The sequence below is a fragment of the Pygocentrus nattereri genome, chromosome 1 (assembly GCF_015220715.1).
Source record: "Pygocentrus nattereri isolate fPygNat1 chromosome 1, fPygNat1.pri, whole genome shotgun sequence".
Lineage (NCBI taxonomy): Eukaryota > Metazoa > Chordata > Actinopteri > Characiformes > Serrasalmidae > Pygocentrus > Pygocentrus nattereri.
Window position 1 is genome coordinate 41958533 of NC_051211.1, and position 25086 is coordinate 41983618.

General features: G+C 37.3%; 1 protein-coding gene across 7 annotated transcripts in view; it reads right to left on the reverse strand.

Annotated features, from left to right (window-relative positions):
* Positions 1 to 25086, reverse strand: part of tfec (transcription factor EC) — a 59874-nt gene that overhangs the window by 13033 nt on the left and 21755 nt on the right. Inside the window, exon 1 of one of the 7 annotated variants that reach the window (XM_017683320.2) lies at positions 4713 to 4868. The exons of 3 other annotated variants lie outside the window; for them this stretch is intronic. In XM_017683320.2, the coding sequence (XP_017538809.1) occupies positions 4713 to 4769 (57 nt within the window). In that variant the 5' untranslated portion in view covers positions 4770 to 4868. Of the gene's footprint in view, positions 1 to 433; positions 702 to 3034; positions 3136 to 4712; positions 4869 to 25086 lie in introns of those variants that run through there. 3 more of the 7 variants (XM_037537913.1, XM_017683319.2, XM_017683321.2) reach the window with 3 other exon arrangements.

Below are 25086 nucleotides of genomic sequence, written 5' to 3' on the forward strand. Positions count from 1 at the left end.
GGAATAGACAACCAAAAATCTTTCTTGTTGAGAACTTATCAAAGATTACTAAAAATCTTCCTTGAAAAACTTTATTATTACCTACTTTTCCAGTCCAGGCTTAACTAGTCAGTCGCAATAATCCATAATGCAGAGCCAAGATTTAGCAAATCAACCAGTTGTTGAGGCAGTAGGACCATTTCCACACAAAAACCCTTAACATTTAGCTAGACCATTTAAAAATCAAGCTAAAACACCAAAATTTGGAGTCTAGTGCTACTGACCAGGCTGCTTTCCAAGAGAATCCATAATGAGAATGAGAACCAATGAGAAACCATAAAGTTCAATAATAACCCATAAAATTGTAAGAGTAACAATTGCAACCCCCAAAATAATATTCAAGCTAAACCACTCAAGCAGCAGAACATCCTACTGAGGCAAAACAAGTCCTTACACTGGAAACTCTGGCTCCGTCTCGCATCTTGTAGTAGCTACAGTCGGTTAAGTGTGGCATTCTCAGAACCAGCGTGTCTTCTACAGTTCAGAGGAGGAACTCTAGTAGGATCCCAGGCTGAGGTTATCTTGGAAGTGGATATGTAGTGACTGCCCCCTCCTATCCAGCGCCGTCCTTATAAACTGACTGGCTGCAATAAATGACCTAATTAGCAAGGAGGCCAGGCTTGCCCTTTTATTGCCCAGTGTGGTAATCACCTCAAACAGAGGGCCATCAGAGAACTGATCTGGCTGGGTTTGATCACTATAGGATGCCTGCGTGTTGTTTATATCACCAATTCAGCGGGACCGCCTTATTCTGTTTGTATGAAGCAGCCAGTCACAAACTAACCCAGCCCCCCCCCCCCATCCCACCCTCTGCCACTTCTGCTTCAGGGATTCAAAAACAAATGCCACTTGTTGTGTGTGGTTTCTGAATGACCCAGGGGCCCGTTTTAGACAGAGCCCACTGAAGGCTATTGTCTTGCGACTGCTCTCAAAAACTAACTGTCAAGAACTGGGCTCTCATCCTTTTATTAGGCCACAACACATCGTAAGGCTAAATATAGGAATGATGGCCCTATTCGCTTTGGGAAGATTGAAATTGTTTTGTCAGAGTTTACAAAGAACCAACTGTGATGTTACTCAATGACACCCAAAGTATTTTTGGAAAGGTCTGAAAATAAACTTTTATTGCCATGTGGCTAAAAATATCTCAACTGTCCCCCAAGGGTTTTTTTTCTTGCTAATATGATATTATTAATGAGAATTACTGTCTGTTAAAGGGAAAGTTACAAGATTATGCATTTTTTCTAAAATCTTTGTGAAAAATGTCCTTTTGTCTAAATATATATTGTCTGGCAAGCTTATTTTTGCCTATTATTGTGTGACATTCAGAAAAATTATGCTGATTTTCTTTCAAATTCCTTTTTTATTCTAAAAATGATTTGCTATTAAAAATGACAAGTGGCCTAATTTTCAGAATGTTCATCACACATCACATTTTAATCCATATTTAGACAAAGCTCTTCAATTAATTAAATGAATTACAGAATTTCTGAAAAAATTCTGGGCAAAAAAAACGGGTATGGCCATTTGGCTAAATATATATTTTCTGGCAAGTTTTTCGAAGGACATTCTGAAATAAATGTTACTGGTTTCCCCCCGAATTACTTTCTTTACTCAAAATGATTTCTGATTGAAAGAAGCAGGATTACACCACCTCTTTTCAGAAGGTTTCTTGTGTTACCACATAAGAAACTAGTGCCTATATTGAGAAAAGGCCCCTAAATTAATAAAATTAAGCAGAGACTTTTCGTCTTCTGTGTTTATAGAAAATTCACATAGCAGCCATAGCCCAGCAATTACCTCAGCAGAAGAGCATCAGATCTGAATGCATATTTAAGAATTCAACAACACGGCCTCCTCTTACAAGATCAGTCAGAAGTAAAACTCCTTTCATCAACCAGCAGGATTTGTCATAAGTCAAAGAGAGTGTTTTTTTTCTTCTGTCAGGTTATGAGGTTATGAAAGTTACACAAGTCACAGTGTTTCCTGTGTCTCCAGTATGCAGACTTGTAAGACCCTCTAAAGCCTTTTTTTCAACAGCATGTCCTTGGCTTACTTTTCCTCTCTGTACTGTAAATGGCGGAGACATGCTTATTAGCCAATTAGAGGCTGTAATTTGATTCAAGCTGTAATGGTTCTTTAGTCACTAATGTAGGCCGGACAATGGCAGGCCTATGTGTGAAGACACACAGCCGTATTGAAAACAACAACAGGCTAAAGAGGATTTTCTGAAAGGGTGATTTACAGAACTTTTAGCTGCTGAATGATGTGAGCATAAAACATTTTTATAACTGTTAATACTTTTTTCTCCATAGCTTTCCCTACTGTAGCTAAGGAACCCTGCTTCTTCATGGAAACCCTGTTTCGCTATTGTTTTCTTCATCAAAGAAATAAAAGGAAGATGATGACACTTTTGAGACTTTTTGACTGGAATTCAGAGTCAGAGCAGCAATACCTTTTCTGTTGTGTTTGCTTTTCTAATTCCATACTAGCTCTGAGAGACTGCAGGAAATTTGGCTTCTATGAGAAGCGCAGCTGTAGCTTCATAACTTCATTTTGCCCATTTAACTCACTCAGATGAGGAATGCTCCACTGGCTGTACACACGGCTAATCTGATACGACAGAATGCACACTCACACATACTTAACCAGTGTAAAAGTAAAGTCTCTGCTCTCACAGCTCGATGTCATAGACTGATACATTTAAGGTACTACAAGTAACTTTTCCTCTCACAGTTAAATTTTATGGGATCAATTTATTAAGAAGGACATGCCTTGCAAGTTAAAGGCTAATGTGATCTCCTGCCTCAGCTACAGCTGCACTTCTAAGAGGAGCATATCTCCTGCCTGAAAGTTGAAGTGTATCAAGATTAACAAAATACCAATGCCTACTTGAACATTTGTGAATCTGGATGCACGAGTCACATGCTCATTAACTTTTAAATAAGCAAAAGAACATACAAATCTGAAGAACATCTCACAGAAATGAGTTTACCTTACTGAGTTGCACGTTGTGGAAATGCTAGATCCATTTATCAGGCTCCCAGACTCACTGCAAGTGTGAACTGGAAGGTAATCTCTACTGTGTGGATGAGCAGATGTTGCTCAATTCTCTTTCAGTATTAGCTAAGTTCTTGTTTCACTTCAGAAAAGGTCAAGTTATGAAACACTGGGGTGGATTATTAGCGCTAACTGTAGAAATTATGGACAAAACCTTTCACACCCACAAACCATTCCCAACAACATGCTTTTAGACCAAATGCCAATTGAATCTGGTTCTTGTTATGAACACTGAGTGCAGTTAATTCTGCACAATCTACCCTCCACAACTGCTTACCCAGAACAGCCACGTCGAGTGCGCTATGTGACAGGCACACAATCGTTGAACCACAAAGCTTTCTAAAGGGAAGAGAAAGTAAAAGCAGGAAAAACCAAAAAGAATTCTGAAATCCACTGTGACCATTAAGGCTATTCTTCTTCCTATGGGAAGCCATGTCTTGTTTTGAGATGACTGAGCAGAATTCCACTTACCATATATCCGTCTGTCTGCTGATGTTTCTTTATATTATTTCACACGAGACAGAAATGCTGCATCATACCCCATAATCTTATATGTAAATTGAATTTTTATTGTTTCTTTCTGAATAATTTGCCATTTTGATATCATCAGTTAGCTTTGCATTATACACTAAATATTTTTGAAGCATGTAGTAATTTTGCTACATCATAATCAACAAGTACCATTTAGCACTGAATGAAATGTTAAATATTGTATATGAATAGTTCTTGTTTCCCACATAATTTGGTCATTTGTCTACATCATCACACTGCTCGGTTAGCATCACAGTATAGACATTTCCTTTTAGTTTTATAGTCAGTTTAGTCATTTTTTGCAGCATTTGGTCATTTTGCTACATAGTATTAGTTTTATCAGTTAGCATGCTAAAAGGTACGTAAAATATTTGCTTTATTATTATGAATTTGCTATTTTCTTATAATTTTATCAGTATTATTAGTTAGCATTGCATTACATGCTAAATGTTATCTCTTACTCGTGTTTTTTCCATAATATTTGGTCATTTGGCTCGATACTGTCAGTATTATATTAGCTTTTTTAACTTTCGTCTGGTGCATATGGAAACTTGGCTAAATATTGGGGTAGTTTGTTAGCATCACATTAGCACACAATTAGAGATTAAACTGATCTGATACCAGGTATCAGTAATGAGATGATATCAGCTGAAGATGCTAAATTGCATATTGGAGGGGGAAAAAAAGGATCTGATCCAATCCTGAATCAAACCTATCATGAAATATCATAATCACATTGTTCGATGTGTCAGCTGTGTATTTTGTCCTGTGGGGTAGTAGCATATTGGAAGCATTCAAGCATGATGTTGATGACCATCTCAAATGAAGTGCTTCAATCAATCAAAGAAGAAACCTCTACATATAATGTGAGGTTATATGCTTAAAGCTATGTCTGTTCACATCAAATAAGTCCATTCTCCCATAGAAGTTTAACAGCTAATTAGCTCTGCATTGCTAAGAAGCAAGCATACACCCTCATACACATACACCTTTCTGAGAAAGGTTCAAAACATATCTTAAACTTTCAATGACACCCAAATTTCACTATCTATCCCTCTGTCTCTGTACCTGCAGCCACCTACCGGCAGTAGCTGGACCTCAGTGAGGGAGATGACTTTGACCACACAGCAGCGGCTCATGGCTCCAGCAGAAGAAATCAATGCAACAGCACAAAGTGTCCCGAAAACACACAAACCAAGCTTCCTTTGCACTGAAACCTCAATGAAGAAGGAGCTGCTGTGAGTCAGTCCAGTGTGTGTGCACTCAGGCACACTCAGTGTGTGTGTGTGTGTGTGTTTGTGTGTGTGTGTGTGTACTGTTTTCCTGAGCTGTGTATGTTGAAAACCAGGCCCAGAGAGGAAGACATGACACATCAGCATGCTCAGCACCACGGCTTCCTCTGTGGGTCTTCACTCCAACACCAGCCATTAGCCAAAGGCCTGACGGAGGCATAATTTTAGGTGGGCGAGAGCAGGACAGAGAGAGGGGGGAGAGGAATCAGTTTTAGTGTGTTCCTGGTTCTTTCCTTTCTGCTAGGCCACAGTTTCTTACTCAGCAAATTCCACCCACAGGTTATCTTCCTGCGCCTGTACTAAAACATGTTCATGCAAACAGGCCCACTGTGTTCAACTGCACACAAATACATTGTGAAAAATATACTTTTCAGATTCATACCAGGTCACACATGCATGCATACTCAGGAAGACGCCAGAGGCCAGAGAGTGCAAACAACGCAAGGGAGTGGTATTCAACCCTTTCATTAAAGCAATAATTTGGCCAAAAATGTCATTTCTACCAAAAATGTAGTAAAAACACATGTTGAATGTCTGAAGTTTCATTTTTAGTTTTGCACTTGTGTCTTCTGACACTACATCATACAGGATAGGGTTGTAATGTGACATAAGTTGATATATCCCCAGTTTCACTGATTAGACATCAGCTACATTAACTAGCGGGGTGATAACACTAATGTGCACACTCCCATCCCTCCTAGACTGAAAGGAAAGTTGAAAGGCTTTGATTGAAACAGTGACAGGTTTATGTAACAAAATCAGATTTTGAGGTTTCTGGATTTTAGCTGGATTTGCACTCATGTCATTCACAAATGTATTTCAATAAATCCTTTAAACTCCACAACATGGGGCAGCTTGTAACAGCAGAATTATTTATATTTAAAACAAACTTGCTCAGTTTTTGAGTAAGCAGTGGAATTTTACACTTTTGTCGTTTGTAAAACACAAATATGGCAGTCTTATATGAAATTTAGTTTAGGATCTTGTTTAGTTTTATCTGGAGGGGTGCTATAATTTGAGTGATTGCAGATGAGCTCTGTGATTTTAATCCAGTATGAATCTGCCATGTCTGCAGTTTTCACAAGCCTGCTGAAAAATAATAATTGTGTGAGTGAATTTCTATAATTTGCCAAACTCAGAGCTCCCTCAGTAACAGTGGTCCTGTTCAAATCGACACCACAGGTATGTAATAACAAAAACAAGTAGTGGAAAACTGCACCTCCATTTTTTTTTCTTTTTTGTGACCCAACGACAAGACTAACAGCTAAAATTGAGCTGATTTGACTCGATTCCCTAATGCATGAGTGCATGACAGGACTACTGATATGCACAACAATTTTGGTGTTAGCGAAATAATATTTCAAAGGTCAACTCTTTCATTAAATAATTTCATTTTCACAGCAATTTCACAGAACATTTGTGACATAATTCAGTGTATATTTCCTCCCATATGCTATGATGATGAACCATCACCTTGAATTGCTCTTGATAACAGGTATCCCCCCACACTGAAATAAATCTCAACCAATTTTGTGGTTTTGTTTTGGCACCTTATTAGCTGTTTAGCCTAATGTTGTGTTAGCATCTTGGGGTATTTAAGGAAATTACACTCTTCCTTCGTCCTGTATGAACTGGTCTGTCAAATCAGGCACAGATGACATTACTGAACCACCCTTTGTTATAACTAATCCAGCTTGAACAGGGCTTTTAAAAGGTATAGCACAAACAAACACCCAGTTCTAAAGGCTGAAACAAAAAGTGCTACTGCTCTCTCCAGTCTCCCCTACTGTTAGCTGTACAACTTAGTTGTCTATTTTAGATTATTTAAGAGCTTGACACAGGTCGATGCAAGAGTGTGATGATTTAGGCATAGAGTTTGCACAATGCTAACTGAAAACCATAAACATCTGCTACTAAGCTTCATTAGCCCCATAGTTCCAGTACAAAACTAAGGAAACAAACCAAACATGTTTAGGATAATTGACTATGATTGGGCTAAGGGGAAGTTTCATTTTTGGCTGAACTTGAAGTAAGTGCTTTTCTGACTATAGTGACTATAGTGAGAAATCCAGCTTGTTTAACAAGATGGTTCTGACATGTCATCACATTCCTCCAAACATGCGATACAAATGTGCTATGCTTTGTTTTAATCAATGAGTCAAACTGAATTTTATCAGCCCAAGGCTGACAAGTCCTAGATGATAATGGCAGCCATGTAAGGGAGTAATTGCATTACACACACTGCAGAATGATGAATCACATTACAGTGATTACTCTTCAGATGATAGCTGAAGTGCAGCACTTTTTCTGAAGCATTCAGACTCTTAAGAAGTGTTAATAGTGAGAGTCTGTGCTCTGCACTTGGCTGGGCACTTGTTATCAGTAAAATTTCCTCAGCTGCCTTGTTTCCTGGACTGAGAGGGGAGAAATGCTGAGGAAGGTTTCTGGTAACACTAGAAAGACACTGAACTTGTATTGCATTGTATTGTTTGTGTGTGTGTGTGTGTGTGTGTGTGTGTGCGTGTGTGTGTGTGTGTGTGTATATACACATAAGGAGGATATTAAAACTAAATTACAGACACACACACATACACACCCATACACACACACACATACACACATGTGTAAAAGTTTTCAATTTCTCCACAAATGTAGTCAAAACATTTTGCTGCTTTTGGAAGAAAACTTTGTATATCCACAATGGTAACTTAACAGTAGCAGAAAAAAACATACTTTACTTTTAATGTAAGTCAATGGAACTAGAATTTTTTTCCAACTCATTTTGGGCCATTTCTTAATTTAATCTTAATTCTAAATGAATATTTACACACAATGTAAAGGGCAACAGGCATTTTCAAATTATGTCAAAAACTGAAAATTGTTTTGTCTGTTTCTTCTTCTCAGTAGCAGCTTCTTGACAGCTATACATCCATTCAGACTCATAGTGTTGACTTGTCTTCTTACAGTGGAAGAATGGATAGAATTACCTGTAGATTTTTTCAGATCTAACACAAGAATGGAGCTTTGATTTTCTATTACAAATGTCATTAAAATGCTGTTTATCTGATGGGAACATTTTGGTGGTCTGTCAGGTCGTTACATGCATGGTTGTTGTGAGTCCTATTTACTGTGTATCTATTAATCATTTTTAAACTCTAGTTTGAGAAACTTCTGTTCTTTTTATTTTACTTTCACATTACCCTTCCTGATTTATCCCCTTTACCTTTTATGTCAAATTTATCAAATTTGCAGCCAAGCTGGGAAGGTGAGGGCTAGCATATGCTTCCACCAAGACACTTGAAGCCAACCGCCCTACCTTTTCAAATTGCCACTAACATAACAGCATTGGACAGTTTAACAGGCTTGGAGGATAACACTAACTGCCAAATCTATTACATCAGCTAATAGACGCCTATGCTAGTCAGCATCATCATTTAGATTGCAATTGGGTAATTTTTATTTTTTTTTACATAATTAAGCTGCCCTTTCTATTGTACAAACATTTCATGATGAATGGACCGATGCCTCACCATGAATGGGAATAACATCTCTTTGCATGAACATTTCTCCTTCTCCTGTAAGTTTCTGAGGTTTTGGTCTGACAGAGATGATATGTATGCAGGTGTGTGCGTGCATATGTGAGTTTGAGTGTGTTTACCCCCTCTGAAAGTTCTGCTTAGCCGTTTTTCCCCCTCACTCTCTCAGGTCCCAGTCCGAATGCTCACCTTTGTTAGTCCCACATAGAGCATGAATAAAACATGAGCTACTTCCTGTAAAAGTTGGTCTGCTTCAGAGACAAGACTTCAAAGTCCAGCTCACACTTCTGAGGCCTGTTTTATCCAAGTAGAAAAGGAATGCATAATAGCAGCTGCACTTTAATGATTCATATATAAATTAAATATTACACCCGTTTTTACTGTATTACGGGAACGCCGATCTGTTCCCTCTGAGCATACAGCTGCTATTGGGTTTACCAAGAGAAATACAGTACTATATGTAATATGTATACAACATCTGACTTTCAAAAAAAAGTCCAAAATGGTGTATAATTTTTATATCTACAGTATGTTAAAACTGAAGAAAAGCTCTGTCCATGTGTTCATACTCTTTGGCATGCATTCAAGTCTGTTACAAAATTGTGCATTGTGACAGTCCTATTATTAATGACGAGCATACCCTAAAGGAATGAATGCAAAATGTCCTCTTATATTTCATTCTCATCCACAGACACGTTATTCATGGCAACGCTGTGTCACTTCCATTTTGATATGGTTTTAAAGATAGACAGTACATGTCAAGTTCCCTTCCAAACAAGTCATGGCCCAAAAAGTCAAAAGATAAAAAAGAGAATTACATATATTACATGTAGCTGGTGACATAAAGCCTACTGAGGGGTTTGAATGGTTGCAGGGAGATGAGAATGAGTGTAGTCCAGCCAGTCATTTCAGAAGAGATGCAATTAGGACTCTAATGTGATTTTTGCCCTAAATCAATTAAGCTGTGCCTGTGTCAGGGCCGACAAGCCAAACAGTTCACAGGCACACCTTAGAGGAATGCAATCAAATCCTTCTCCTTTTCCCATCCTGAGGTAAATGAGCAACAGCAGAGTAAAAATACAGCATATGTGTGGTTTACTTACATGCATTTAACCATGAAAAACAGACACTACAACAGGTATTACATTTTGAATGTACTTTTGGCAGTGAAAACACTTTTTTAACAAGGTAGAGATGCGTAGTAACTACTCATCTACTCTAGAAATCCATTGATTTCTACACAAATATATTGTAAAGACAATATGCACTTGGTTTAATTCTGTTCTTTTCTAGATGTTTTACTGAAGTTAATTTCTAATGTTCATGCAAAGAGATTGATGATTTAACAACTGACTGCCAAAGAGTTAAAAAAGGTATGTCTATTATATAAGTATAATTGCTAAAGGGTTCTAAATGTGAGTGTGTGACCACATTTCAATGCCTTTTTTAAAAACTATATATAACTATATATAAAATAAGAGAGTTCTTTTTGAAAATGTACATTTGCATATATAGAAATAAAAAAATAAATTCATAGTGAAGAATGAAGGACACACCAAAAAATAGCATTTTCTGGGTGATCCTGAAGTTACACGATGCAGTCTTATCTCAAATTTGGGCATTCAAATTACATATTGCATTGATTTTCTAAGTGAAGACACATGTTACACACTTCTGCACTTTTTAATATACAATTACTGTTTATGTGCTGAATTTAACAAAAAATTAAACATAAAAATGCAGCCTGCCCAAAAGTTATGGCACATTTTACATTTCATAATATCTAATAAATCTTTTTCATTTCTAATGTGTTAAAAATGTATACTCTTAGAAAAAGGATTCTACATAATGCCAAAAAAAATGTAAGTTTCCACTATTGTATTAATGGTGGAACCAAATACGCATTGCTTTTCCTAAAGAACCCTTGACAAACATCTTTTTAAGGGTGTACTCTACCAATCCCAGGCTACAAGTGGCCCTGCAAGGTTCTCTTAGCTCACCCTGCTTGTAGGCCCCAGCAGACACACTTAATACAGTCCAAAAACAGCACAATGATCCGAAAACCACAAGGGAGAATTTCTTTGAGGTTCGTCTTCCATGTCCAGTCTGTAGCCTAACGTCTTATATCATACAGGTTGCTCACTTTGTAGTCGTACTGTGTGAATCACCCTTCAAATCACAGAGTGACCAGACTGTGTCATATGACTTCCCTTCACACACCAGGCCCAGAAAAAAGCACAACACCCACAGAGCAAGGGCTTATGGGTACACTGTGCTTTTGAAAGAGGCTCTTTATCTTGGCTTAGCTAATCAGTGGTTCGTAACAGTGAAAATGGATTGGCTCGGTCTGAGCTTCTTAGGCCGGCATTGGGGAAATTCAGCCTGGTCAAAACGAATGTGAATGTCGAGGCTCACAGTAGTGGGACTTCCTTTTTGGGATTGTAGATCAGCTTGTTACATGACACAACAAGTTGTTGTCGCATTAGAATGCAACATCAGCAAGACTTCAGATGTTGTCAGCAAATAACGCTATTTGTAATAAATGCACCTTCTGCTCTGCAACTGACTCTCTCCCATCCCTCAAAATACCATAAATAATGCATCTGTGCCCAAGAGCAGTGCTTAAGTATAGCTTAAAACTTGTACGGTTTATCTTTGTCCTGTCTGACAACACCAGTGGATCCTGTATTTAAAGCCTATCAGAAAGAATGTGCAAACCCCATACAACACGCATGCCTTATAATCAGTCCAGACTGTTTTATTTTAAGAGTCGGAGCTCATAGGTCATTGTCGGGTGAGACGTGAGATGTGTGTGTAAGATAGTAGAGGACAATCAGTCCATTTTATTCCAAATGTCAGGAAAGATTAAATAAGAGGAACAAATTGGCCTTTAAAAACCCGCCTGTCGTCTTGTCTGATTTGAAGTGCCTAGTGGATGTGCTTGAATGTTGATTTATGGCTAGTGCTAAAAGTGACATCAGCTCGATCAGAGGCTGACAGTTTGTTGCTGATATGGAAGAATGTCTGGAAGTTGTTATTAGGAAACTGAAATTTTTGAATTTCATTATTTTTAAGTCATTCAAATAACTTTATATGACAATTTTAACTTTATACAACTTTATATACAGACCTAGACATAAAGTATGTGACATATTGTCACTGGAAACTTTACAGGAAACGGAAAAAAAATTTCTTAACTTTCAGTGTAGCTTAATGTGACAAGATTTTATTCTGAGTCAGTTTAAACACTTTCACCTCTCTAGTGATCGATTTACGATTTGACACAGTGTAAATGGCAGCTTGGGTTGTAAAATTAAAACAGAAAATGTAAGTATATAAAGCAAATAGAAATTGAACAGTAATGTTTAATTTTAAAATAATTAAATATAATACTTTACAATATTTATGACAAAGTTGTTATAATTATGCATTCGTTTTAAGTTTCCCTTGCAAGCTGAAGCTTTCTTCTGACCTTTGGTCTAGAGTGAATAAAATATATTTAACTTTTTTCAAGTGCACATAAAGTGCATTTGTGGGCTAAATTTGCAAACCACTATTCAAAAGCTTTCTGGACATATATTCGTTACAACCATAATTAAATTGCGGGAAATTAAATAATGCAATAGCCATTTAATGAGAACTAAGCAGAAAATTAGATCAACTTTGACCTTACCCGAACTAATAATACACGGTTAGTACTAAGACAAAGGGCTGCTTGTGCAGTAGACTCTTCAAGTCCATGCCATTTGAATAAGCTTGTGTGTGTGTGTGTGTGTGTGTGTGTGTGTGTGTGTGTGTGTGTGTGTGTGTGTGTGTGTGTGTGTGTGTGTGTGTGTGTGTGGAGGAACTGTCTACACAGGATCTGTTCTTTATAGCACACACACTGAGGTGAGAGGTATGAGTGTGTTTGGGTTGTGGTGGACGTACTGGGCTGAGATCAAGTGTGATTTTTTTAAAGCTTATCAGCCAAAGCACCACATATCTACTAGATTAAAGTACAGATGCCTGTAGTTACAACTGTGACACTTCATTTACAGTAAAAACTAATTTATATCCCTGTTCTTATACACACACACACACAAACATGCATTCAGAGGAAATAGTGTGTTTATACATAGTTCTTGTTAGAGTATCTGTCACTGCACCTCTGTATGACTTAACTTCACTAATCCAACCTCATATAATTTCTGTTGACCCATCTTCTTAAACTAAACTGCTCTGACCCATCCTCAAATATTAAACTCTATTGACCCATCCTTACATACTAAACTCCACTGACCAATCCTCATATACTAAATTGCACTAACCAATCCTCATATACTAAACTGCATTGACCCATCCTCAGATAGTAAACTCCACTGATAAGCCCTCTTATATTTAACTGCATTGACCCTTTCTTAAATATTAAACTCCACTGACCATTCCTCATGTACTAAACTGCCTTGAATCATCCTCATATACAAAAGCCAACTGATCATCCTCATTTAGTAAAAACTCTGACCCATCTTCATGTATTAAACTCCACTGGCCAATCCTCATATATTAAAATCCACTGATCTATCCTCATTTATTAAACTCCACTGACCAATCCTCATATCGTTGCTGTCCAATGAAAAACAAATATCTCCAAAATAGTTACTTTTGCAGGAGAGGACACTCTTACCTTTCGGTGCAAGTCAATGTAAAAATATTTTTTTCCCAGTGATTTTAAAGCATTTCTATTGGTCCATTCATTATGAAATTTGTAAACAATGTAAAGGACAGCTGGTGTGTTGAAATTATTTAGAAAAAAAAATGGAGATATATGGTTTCCATTGGAGAGCGACAATATACTAAACTAAACTAAACTAAACTGCTTTGACCTATTCTCATATATTAAACTCCACTGACCCATCCTCATATATTAAACTCCAATGACCTGTCCTCATATATTAAACTCCACTGACCCATCCTCATATATTAAACTCCAATGACCTGTCCTCATATATTAAACTTTACTGACCCATCCTCATATATTAAACTCCAATGACCTGTCCTCATATATTAAACTTTACTGACCCATCCTCGGATTGTCTTTTCCTTTAGTTCTGAAGAAGTATAATAATCTAATTTACTTTTCACTCTTGATTTTTCTATAAATACTCACTTGTTTTGTTTCTGAACAATGTTTGGAGCGTAGATAATGCAGGGGCTGGAACTGAACGCTCTGAAGCTACGCCGGCTTTCATGCTACTTAACCCCTGCCGTTATGGCTAAATCAAAGGCTGGTAATATGCTGTCAAACTAATTCAGATTAATACATTAATTGTCCAATCCACTTTTAAAATTGGATCACTGAATTTTTCTACTACAGAGCCCTTGCTTTCCACCCAGTCCCCTCATTCTAAATTGATTAATCAACTGGGCCTGAGTTTCATTTGAAAGTGTGGTGGAAGATGCCAAGCCTGGCTCTCATGCACTGCTCTGAAAGACTGGCCTTGTCTGACTGGCCTTGTCTGTCTGGCCTGGGCTTGAATCTCCTCCTCTACTTTCCTTTGCTCCTGTCTTGCTACAAATCTCTGCTGATTTGAAGCACATCAGATAAGACTGTGTTCCCTGTGGCTGAATTAAGCAAGATCCAGTGGAGAGGGAGAGGTCCACATGCTCAGTGATGGCAGGTGTATAACAATAACTCTTCAAACAACAGCACAGTTAACTTAATTTTAGGTAATTTGTCATTTCAGGCTCAATTAAATCAAAATCATAAAAATTATTATAATTAGGATGATCAAATAATGAGTTTTCATTATTATCGTTATATCACAGTATCATCTCAACTAATTGTTGTGATAGTTCTCACTTTTTGTACAGTTATAAAGTTGGCTTAATCATGGACTTTCTAACCCAACTGGATGCAATGTACTTTAAATATACAGTCATATGCAAACCTTTGAACACTCTCAGTCAAGCTTTTGTTGATTTTCTATGTGAAAGTAAGTTAACACAACTTTTCAGGAACACATTTATCCTCTTATATGGCCAGGGCCCACTAGCAGGCCTAAAGTTTTATTATACTTCTATAACCTAAAATAGCTCAGTTAGTTTGCATTGAAGTCCCCGCAGTTACTAAATAACCATGCCCCCCTCCCCCAATATGTTACATCAAAAAAAAAAAACAGAAACAGAAATGTTAAATGTTAAGGCAATGTAAAGGGTAGCTGGCATTTCAAATGGTGTGATACCAAAGAAGAAAATACCAAAGAAGAAAAATATTTATATAATGGTATAATGAAACTGTCTAGTTCTGAACTGAAATTCTCAAATAGAAACAAGCAAATACACTTAAATCACAAATTATATTTCTGCACAGTTGTTCAAACATTTTGGAATCTCTAATCATATTAGTGATTTGTGGGAAAACACAAAGCAGAAGAGTTGAATTTAACATTATGGTAATAATTTACTACAGAGGAAAGAGGAGAAGTGAAAAAGCGAGGGAGGGGGACAAACCAAAAATGGTGAAATTCTGGTCAATTTTGTGAAAGGTGAAAAGCAAAAAATGAAGGAAAAATACAACCTTCAAATATACTATAATTGTCTTTATTTATGTATTTTTTTCCTATACACTACCTTTAGCTTTAGTTCTGTCTTCAGCATTGATATCTGCATTGATATATGAGTCGGGTATTTGGCTATAACAAGTTTTTGAAAAGAATAACAGCTGATGTATATCATGGGAAATGGTTTACAATGCATATTGGAACAAAACCCTTCAATTGTTATTTAATAATAACATTTGAAATGTAGACTAAAACGGTATAAACTGCAACTGTTTTAAAAAAAGTTATTGAATAAATTTCAATTTTCTATATTATAGTAAATTTTTGTTACAAAATTCATGAGAACTGATATTTAAGCAACAACATTTGGCCACTACTTTTTAAATATGAGGCATTTGGGATATTACATTTATTATAAGTTAATTCTGTGTGCTATCCAGCTTTATCTATTTTTATTTAAAGAACAGCTTTGTTCATCACATAGAAACCTATAGAGTATTAGCATAATAGTGGAATGATTTTATACATGTGCCTGAAACACAGCTGGTTCATATTAATGAAAACTTTCTGAAGAATTTTCTGGTGGCACCTTTTGTTGATGGTCATCTGTAGATGCTTTGTAAATGTTTACCTTGTAAGTACCTTATGTTAATGGAACATTTTTCTAATCCTTAAGACTTATTCTAAGGCTAACCTTAACCTCAACTCAATACCTTTACCCAACTCTACCACTGTTTTACTGATATCGCTGTTGTCAGAAGAAAACCTTGTATCTCCAAAATGGTAACTTTACAGGAGAAGGAAAAAACCTACTTTACTTTTAATATAATTCAATGGAACCAGACTTTTTTCCAAGTCATTTTGGCCCATTTCTTTTGATCTGTTCATTATAAAAGGTTTTCTTCTGGCAACAGCAATATATTCTGCCGATAAGCTACGGGGAGTCATGTATCAAAATAAAGTATGACTTTAAAGTATCATTTTCTTTTGCAGTACAACTCATTGCTGATTCTGAAATGACAACATCCTCACTCATGATCACTAGGACACAGATATAACAACCAACAGCACAATCATTTGGAGGGAATCCCACATTCCTGAGAGGCTTTTACTCTCCAGTTGTATTCGTCCACTCATCTGGAGTGCTTCACTCTGAGCTTTGCACCTGCGTGATGCTAACGTGATGTGATGCCTCTCTTTTCATCACCACAGGATGCCCCTCAGACCAAAGGCCTGACTTAAGACCTATTACCTGACATGGCTGGCTCAGGTATGGGAAATCTATGAAGCGCAGTCAGATTGGGCCCAGGTCAGGGTGGGAGGCTGTGTGCTGGAGCATTTAAAGCTTGTACCAAATCGTAAGGTATTTTAACTCCATCACGTGCTGCAAGCTTGATCTCTTAGGTTGCAGAAATTGAGTTAAGCATGTATAGTAGGAGTTATGAGCATAAGTGGGACTAATTGCATGTGATGTGGTGGGCCATGTCCTGAATTGTGCTCTTTGACATCAAAACCATTCGCAGGCTTGCAAACTCACTGTCTGACCATGGAGAAGGTGAACGGCTGAGAGTGTTTGCGGGAAGTAATGCAGCATGTACACATACACTATTGGTTTGTATTGTATGGTGTGTTTGTAAACACACAAAACAGCACAAAACAGATAGTCGACTATCTTAAATGATTTACACCTCTCGCATGTCAGTACAAGGGGCTAGATGACTTAGGACTATGAATAGGACCATAGAATAATAAAAAAAACAGACATTGGGCTCTTTCTTCACATAGAAATGGCACCGTTGGAGGTACTGTACCTAATCTTCTGTTGAAATGTTTCTTTTGTGTTTTGCAGGACATTAAGTGGCTAGAAAATAATTTAAATAAATTCTGTTCAATCATTTTCATATTCACAAACAAAAGTGTCTTAAATATGCCTTCTGTCCAGTTAAAATGGTATCAGGATTGTTTGAGCCATCATATTGTATTATACGCATGGCCTACTGTTGACTTTGAACTTATTCACCCTTCACATGAGTATCATACAAATCTATGGCAAAGCTGGCTATACAAGCTACTCTTGTGGATAGCTGCTTTAATTCACAGGTGTTTAAACAGAGCACATTTCTTATTTTACCTTTGAGCAGAGAAAATAAGCATAGATTATATTGCTATCGTAAATTTACAGCTTGTTAGTCAGTTAGGATGAGTTTGCATTTATAAAGGCAGAAGGAATATAAACGCAGTTTCAGTTCTTGCTTTTAACTTTCCCAACATAACCTGCACATGTTTGGTAAATAATCATGTGAGACACTTTTTGCTCAAACAAAAAATGGCAAATGGCAAAATTACCCCAAAAGGCACCTCGAAAGGAAAACTTAAAGACCAGGCTGACTTACCTGGCCATACCAGCTATATTCCAGCATTATGAAGAGATGGGCTTCTGGACAAATAGTTCAGGAAAAAAGGGACAGTCTCACTCTCTTCTGCGGGACAACAATATCGCTCGCAACTTTTCCCTTCCAGCCTGTCGGCAAGTCTACGGGTACCACTCAACCATCAGTGCTACACACACACACACACACACACACACACACATACCCTCACACACGTACAGCCTTGTTGAAGTTTTGCACTCCTAAGCTTATGACCTGTTGATAATGAACCTGAACCCATTATTTTGAGTCAATGAATTGAAAGAAATAGGGCAAGGAATGAAAACCACAGGGCCAATTACTGGCATTCTTTGATGTGTAACTCGCTCTCACTCACCCAAACCGCTCTGCGCCTTTTGTCTTTATCCTCTCTGTTATTCATTAATTATTCTGGTCGGGGTCAGAGGTGAGTTGCCTAATTGTGCAGACAGTCTAACTTTGAGGATGGTGGGGATTCGCCCAGTGCTGACACTCTCTCTAGCTGTGCTCAGCCACCTTGAATTATGCCAATTAATCCAATTCTTTGATTCCCCCCCTCCTTTTCCCTTTCTTGTTCATTCTGCCTCATTCTCTCTTCTTTTATACTTCATAATCTCTGCTGAGACTTGTGTTGGGGGTCCTGATCTGGTAAGGGGGGGTTGAAGTGAACAGGAGAGGAGCTGACTGGGGCATAGAGGAGGTGCTAGGTTAGGTTGTCATTGCTTGGTGTCCCAGATGACCAAAGAATGCTGACAGTAGATGACCAAATATATTGATTGTTCACCAACCTTTAAGAAACAAGAGGGGGTTCTAAAGGGTTCTCAGTGTAGTGGGAGGATCCTAGATACATTATATTCTTTATGGCTTTTTAAGTGTTTTTAGACATTTTTGCAGTATGATGAGCATTAATGATCATCACATGCTAGCAATGCTAGCAATAACTGAAGAAGCCCACTACAAGGTGACTGCACCAAGGGTTGTTCCTACAAAATACATCAAATATTCCTTCCTTTGTACCCTTGAATACATCTATGTTCCACTAGTTCTTTTTAAAGATTCTTTGTTAAAAGCAATTGTTGCACACAGAACTATGAAAACTTATTAAAAATTATTATTCCGATTATATCAGTGTATTATATCAAATTATGTTGTTTTTTTGTTCTGTATTGCATAGACACTACTACTACTACTAACAATAATAATAACAATAATAATAAAAATAATAATGATGATGATGACAATGACAATGGCAATAATAATAAAACTTATTATTATTGTTGTTGTTGTTATTGTTATTGTTATTGTTATTGTTATTATTATTATTATTATTATTATTATTATTATTATTATCACCACATAACATTTTAAACAATCACAGTTTATCCTTTTAAAGGGGTTCTATGTAGCACCAAAAAAGGGGTGTTTTTTTAATCATTTGAGTTTTCATCCTTCTGTATATAACCATTTCTTTCCTAAAAATGTGTGCTATTATCACATAACTTTTTTAGGAATTATGTAAGTCCTCTCTTGCTATCTCTTACTTTAGAGTTTATTTAAATGATCAAGAACCCCAGAATGGACCCCATAAACCCATAAAGCCCAGAATGCTTCTACTGTTCTTCTGTGCTGCTACTAGAAAATCAAGGTGTTCCATTGTAGATTTAACACATATTTGACCCCAGTCAATCTCAGCATGGGGGCCTGTTGCTCTCCCTGCCACCTCATTCCCAGGACACACAACTCTGCACCACAGGGCATTTTCCCAGTACGAGCCATTTGTATACACCTATTTGCAACACTTCAACCTCATTATAGCTGTAAAACCATTCTCACACACTGAACTAATGGCCCTACATATTTTTGGTTAATATGTGTGAGGATTCCCTGATTACAGCTCATCACAGATAATGGAGTGTCTGTTATATAGGGCTGTGAGGTGACCCTGGGCTCTAGACTGTAAATAAATTGATCATTCTGTCACAGCACAATGATCAGTATTCAAGGTAAGGTACTTGTGGACCACTAGCATAGTCAACACTTAAGTCATGCCTGCTTAAAGATCAGGATACAAAGGAAATGTTACTGCAGGTATTAACTTCCCACATCAGTGAGGGGGTGGAGTACACTAAAAAGTGGCCAGCTAATGATTTTGAAAGCTTCCAGTCATTGTCTCTGCTATCTACTGCTAAGCTGTGATGGTTTGTGGAGGGAGTGTGGGGGGCAACGCTTATTCATGATACACTGATCTTGCCATAAGTGGCGAAACGGGATTGAATGCGCCCCAAAGCTAAAGTTAGTTTAAAATCTCTTAAGTAAGATTTTGTGTGGGTGTGGATGAAGACTGTAAGCTCTTTAAACAAAAAAAAATCTAAGCACTTTAAAAACAATAGGAAAATTCAAAGGAAGCTGGACTAATCTCAGTGAGTGGGGATATTTATTTGTGAGAGCAGTCAGAGCTTTAATCAGGCTTGAAATGTTGGTCCGAGCCTGATGAAATTCTGCCCACGCTCAGCCCAATCACCCGATCAGTTACTTTGGAGATTTAACATTTTATTTTAGACCAAAAAAAATAGAAGAATAGAGTCAGTTCAGTAAAAAACTCAGGTCCTATTGCTATGAATGAATGCATGTGTTATTTGCTGATTTTATATTAGTAAACCACTATTAACATTGTATCTCATGTGTTGTATTGTCAACACAGACATTAGTTCATGTTAGTCAATATTTAAAGTGTAAATAACATTAATGAATGCAGTTGTTACTTGTTTACTATTAGCTGTACATTATAAACATATTACCTCATGTGTTGGATTAATGCATTAATTAATGTTAGTCAGTACTTCATGTAATTAACACTTCATGTGTTAGTAGAATTGACTACAGTATGCCACATAAAAAAAAAAACAGAGAGAAAACTAAAGCTACATGAAGGACAAAATCCTTTAAAGGTGTGTTAAAGTTGTGATCTGTGAGAAATCTGTACACAATTAGAACCTACCATAAGCCTGGCAAATATTTGAGAAACAATTGAGGCCTCATTTACTAACTGTTCTTAAAAAGAAATTTCATCCTAAAACCTACTTACACAGTTTTCACAAAGGTTCTGACATTCACCAATTTTTTTCTTATTTTTTTTTTTAGGTAAGAACAAAATCTACACACACTCAAGAGCACAAACATACAAACAGTTGTGTGGTTAAACAACACATCATGAATCTGACATGGACTTTTTAAGATCCTGTTTAAAAACAAATGTGAAAAAAAAAACTTATGAAGATATTGGTGAATGAGGCCCAACATCTGAACTGGACCGAACCTCAAGTGAATATGTTCATTTTCTCCAATGGTCCTATTTTTGGACAAATACTTCAAGCTCTGGAAAGCCGTCAATCAGATTTGAAACATCATTTGGACAAATATTTCAAATTCTAAGAGCAGTCACATTTTAACTTTTTAAGGGGCTGTCAGGTTGTTTAAAGGATCATGTTAGTATAAGCTGCCTAAGAACACCGCACTGCAGTCATGGGTCATCACAGCACTTTTCCTAGCCAGGAAATCCTCTTCTCCCCATCTTATCACAAGCCTGACAGGTCAGTCTCCAAATACACCAACAGAGCCATCAGAAAGTAAGTCACACAAAACAGACACATCAACATGGATCTTCATGGAAAAAAAATCTTTACAAGAACATCCCGCAAGCCTGTTAGAGGGGCTCTAACTGCAAAAAGTGGCTCTTTCAGCAGGCAGGGCATCGAGATGGCAGGCCTAATCACTGTGGAGGGGCCCTGAGGAAGACATCTCGGCTAAAGGGGCAGAGACAGTCTCTGATGATATGCTGCATTAAAAGCCACAGTGGTCCAGTGTGATACAAGCCTTTATTCCTCACTTCATACACACACACACACTGTGTCATGCTGATCAGAGGCCAAAAGGTCAAATAGGACAGGAAGATACCATCTTTAAAGACTCAGCAGAGACAAACTGATTATGTGATGTTGCTTCTTCTTAAAGTGATAGACGTACAGAATTCAGGCATTAAGAGGGCTGGTGATGTTTTTTTCAGCCACACAACAAATTTGTCCATTTATAAATGTATCATACAGCGTAAGAAACTACATATGCAAATCTATTTAAGATTACTTAACAGCCTAACATAGTTTGAGGGAAATGGATGATGATTTAGGTAAGCACTTTCCATAAGGTTAACTGACTATAAGCTTCCATTACTTGTTAGTTATGTTAGCTGCAAAGCTTCAGTGTAAAACTTATTCTCACTGTAAACCTACATAAGTTAGCAGAACTAACTATTAGTAATAATTTGTATTAGTAATAGAGGCAATTATACCTCTTGCCTTCATATTCATATAAGAAGTTTGTAGAACCTACAGAAACTTGTTAAATATATATTAGAAAATGCCAGCTGCCCTTTATATTGTGTCTGTATATTATGTTCAAATCATATATATATATATATATATATATATATATATACATATCGCTGTTGTCGGAAGAAAACCTTGTATCTTTAAAATTGGAAATTTACAGGAGAAATAAAAAAACATAATGCAATAATGTTTTAATGCAAGTCAGTCTTTCCAAGTCATTTTGGGCTGTTTCTTTTGCTCCATTCATCATGAAATTTACACACAATGTAAAGAGCAACAGCTCCTTTGAAATTATGTCAAAAACTGAAAAATGGAGATACGAGGTTTTCTTCTATCCAATTCATGACTTTTAATATTAAGACTCAATATTCAGTGTTAATCAATATTAATTTTGTCTCTTTCAGCCTTCATTCACAGTATTTAAATTTTATTTTAAATGCTTTATGTTCACTGTCATAAAACACAACAAAACTGAAGAACTGAAAAAGACGCTGACGTATGTGTTATCCACCATCAGATCACTGTGCTCCACACTTTATAATAGATGAATGAAACCTAGTAAAGCCCTGCCTGAAATACAGCCCTCACCAAGTCCCTTTGGCTACTTTACACCCCTCAGGAGCCCTTGGGCATGGGGATGCACTCGGCTCTGTACTAAAACCCCATCCTGGCACACATTGCATGCATTGGACCTTTTTTCTTTTGAATCTTATTAGCGGCTGAACTTGGTTTAACTGAAAAAGACTGCCGACTTCACTCAATTAGCGCTAATAGGATTACGGGGCTGGTATGGGCCGGGAGGTTTAAATAGGGCTGGAATTTTGGCAGACACCTGCTACATGTACTGCATTAATCTCATAAAGAAGAGTATGTGGGCTCGTTAACGGGGGCCACCGATGCCAAGACTCAGGCCGCCATGTTTCTGAGGGAAGGAGGAAGTGGAGCAGGAAACAGGGTGGTGTGGGTGCAGTCTGTGTGTAGCTGCAACTTTCCTTGTGGCACAGAGCCCAGTGCAGTCACCATCCATTCAGCTTCTGCTAAATGAGTCTCTATAGCTAACCACGCTGACCTTCTGCACCCAGCCTGCAAGCACTTCATTTGCTATAATTTACTGTTCTGTATCAGAACAGATAGTAAAGAAATTTGTCCTTTATTGGATGATGAGGTAATTGATGTAATGTACAGTACATACTTAGTGATTACGCTTAACTGAGCCAAGCTGCACTTGATATTGTTGAGCCAATACACAGATAACAGCCACTGTGACTTACAGGCACTGTGCTCTTGTTATGCAAGGCATATTTCCCGTAGTTTTTGGATACTTTCTTTGACTCACAGGAGTATAGGGCTACCTGATATTCCAGTACTGTCTTTGTATTGCTGCATATAGTCATTATATATTGCTGCACTTGGTGTATCTTAGCTAGTATAAGTTGAGAACACTTTCTATCATGTTGCTGTATAATTAAAAAGTAAATATACAATCACATGATTATTTACATAGTACATTACCTACAGTATTTCAGAGGCCTCATAAGGTATTTGTACTTATGCCATGAATGAGATGCCATGAATGAGATGCAAGAAAAGTTATTCAGATTGGTTTGATGTGAAATGGTTAATTGTTAACCATTGTTGACCTCTCTACAGTGGTGGTGTTAGCACCCAGAAATCACAATTTTCACAATGCAAATATAAACTAACATTTTTACATCAAACCACTCTAAATAACTTTGTTTCACGGTTCATATGCACATATACACTCACCGGCCACTTTGTGTACTTTAGGTGCACCTTGCTAGTAAAAGGTGTTTGAAACGTTCCTCAGAGATTTTGGTTGGTTATTTGAGCTACTGTTGCCTTTCTATCATCTCGGCAAAGTCTGCCCTTTCTCCTCTGACCTCTCACATCAACAAGGCATTTTCGTCCACACAACTGCCACTCACTGGATATTTTCTCTTTTTCTGACCATTCTCTGTAAACCCTAGAGATAGTTTAAATCCCAGTAGATCAGCAGTTTTTGAAATACTTGACCAGCCCGTCTGGCACCAACAACCATGTCAGGTTCAAAGTCACTTAAATCCCCTTTCTTCCCCATTCTGATGCTCAGTTTGCACTTCAGCAAGTTGTCTTGACCACCTCTACATGCCTAAAAGCATTGAGCTGCGAAGATGTGATTGGCTGATTAGCTATTTGTGTTAACACGCAACTGAACAGGTGTACCTAATAAAGTGGCCGGTGAGTGTACATTTTCAAAAATTGGTTCACTTTTAAAAATGTATTAGGCTCATTGCCTATGAAATAAAATATTTAACCAACTGGCGTTTATTTCAAATGGATCATTTCAAGACTTGACTTTTCTTTTTGTCACTCTTTCTTTTTGGCACTGTTTCGGTTTATTATCATTTGTTTCTTTCCAGATTGTCAAGTTTGCATCCAAAATGCTTTTGTGCACTTCTGAGATCATGATCCCATCAATGAATGCAAGCTCACTGACAGCACTGTAAGAAAAACAGCTCCAGGCTTATGTATTTCTGCACTTAGTGGAGTGCAGTTGGAATTCTTTTCCAGGTTTTCTCTACTATCTGTTTGATGTTGTGCTAATAATTTTTTTCTCTGAAACAAATATCTTTTCATTAAACATTTTCTGAAGTAACCTGAAGAACTTCATTCAAGTTTCACAGTGGTTGAAGTGTCCAAAAATGTTGGGAGAACATTTACATTTACAGTTGATTTACATTCAGAATCGTTTCATCACTGCACTTCTTTGTTATATGTGTTGATGTGAGATGCATTGGGAAGTTTTCCCAGTGGGCCAGTCTTGTGAAGGCTGGTGTTTTGACAAAATGTGCTTCCTTGTTGAAATGTCTTACCATAGTGCATATTTATAGGTAGCTCCATATATAAAAGCTCTAGGCAAGATATTTTGATAGCTTAAGTCGCCTTATCAAAAGACTAACAGCATTAAAACTACAAGGCTGAAGTCAGCTTCTTATCTGCCACCTTCTTGTTCAAATTTTCCTGTTCCATCTTAAATGGCGCAGCAGTTATTTTTCTAATGCCTCAGGCACCCGAAAGTAACTGCCACACCATTTAAGGTGGAATGGGGAAAATTTGATCAAAAGCTGGCAAATAGGAAGCCAACTTTAGCCTCAAAATAAAACTACAGCTAGGATAGTTAGTAAACAAAGGAGAGGTAGACTGGCAGAGCTTGCAGAATTTGTGTATTTCACACTGTTTCACTGCATAACTTGTGGACCCATGGACCAGACCCTTAACTCTTTTTTTTGGGAAAC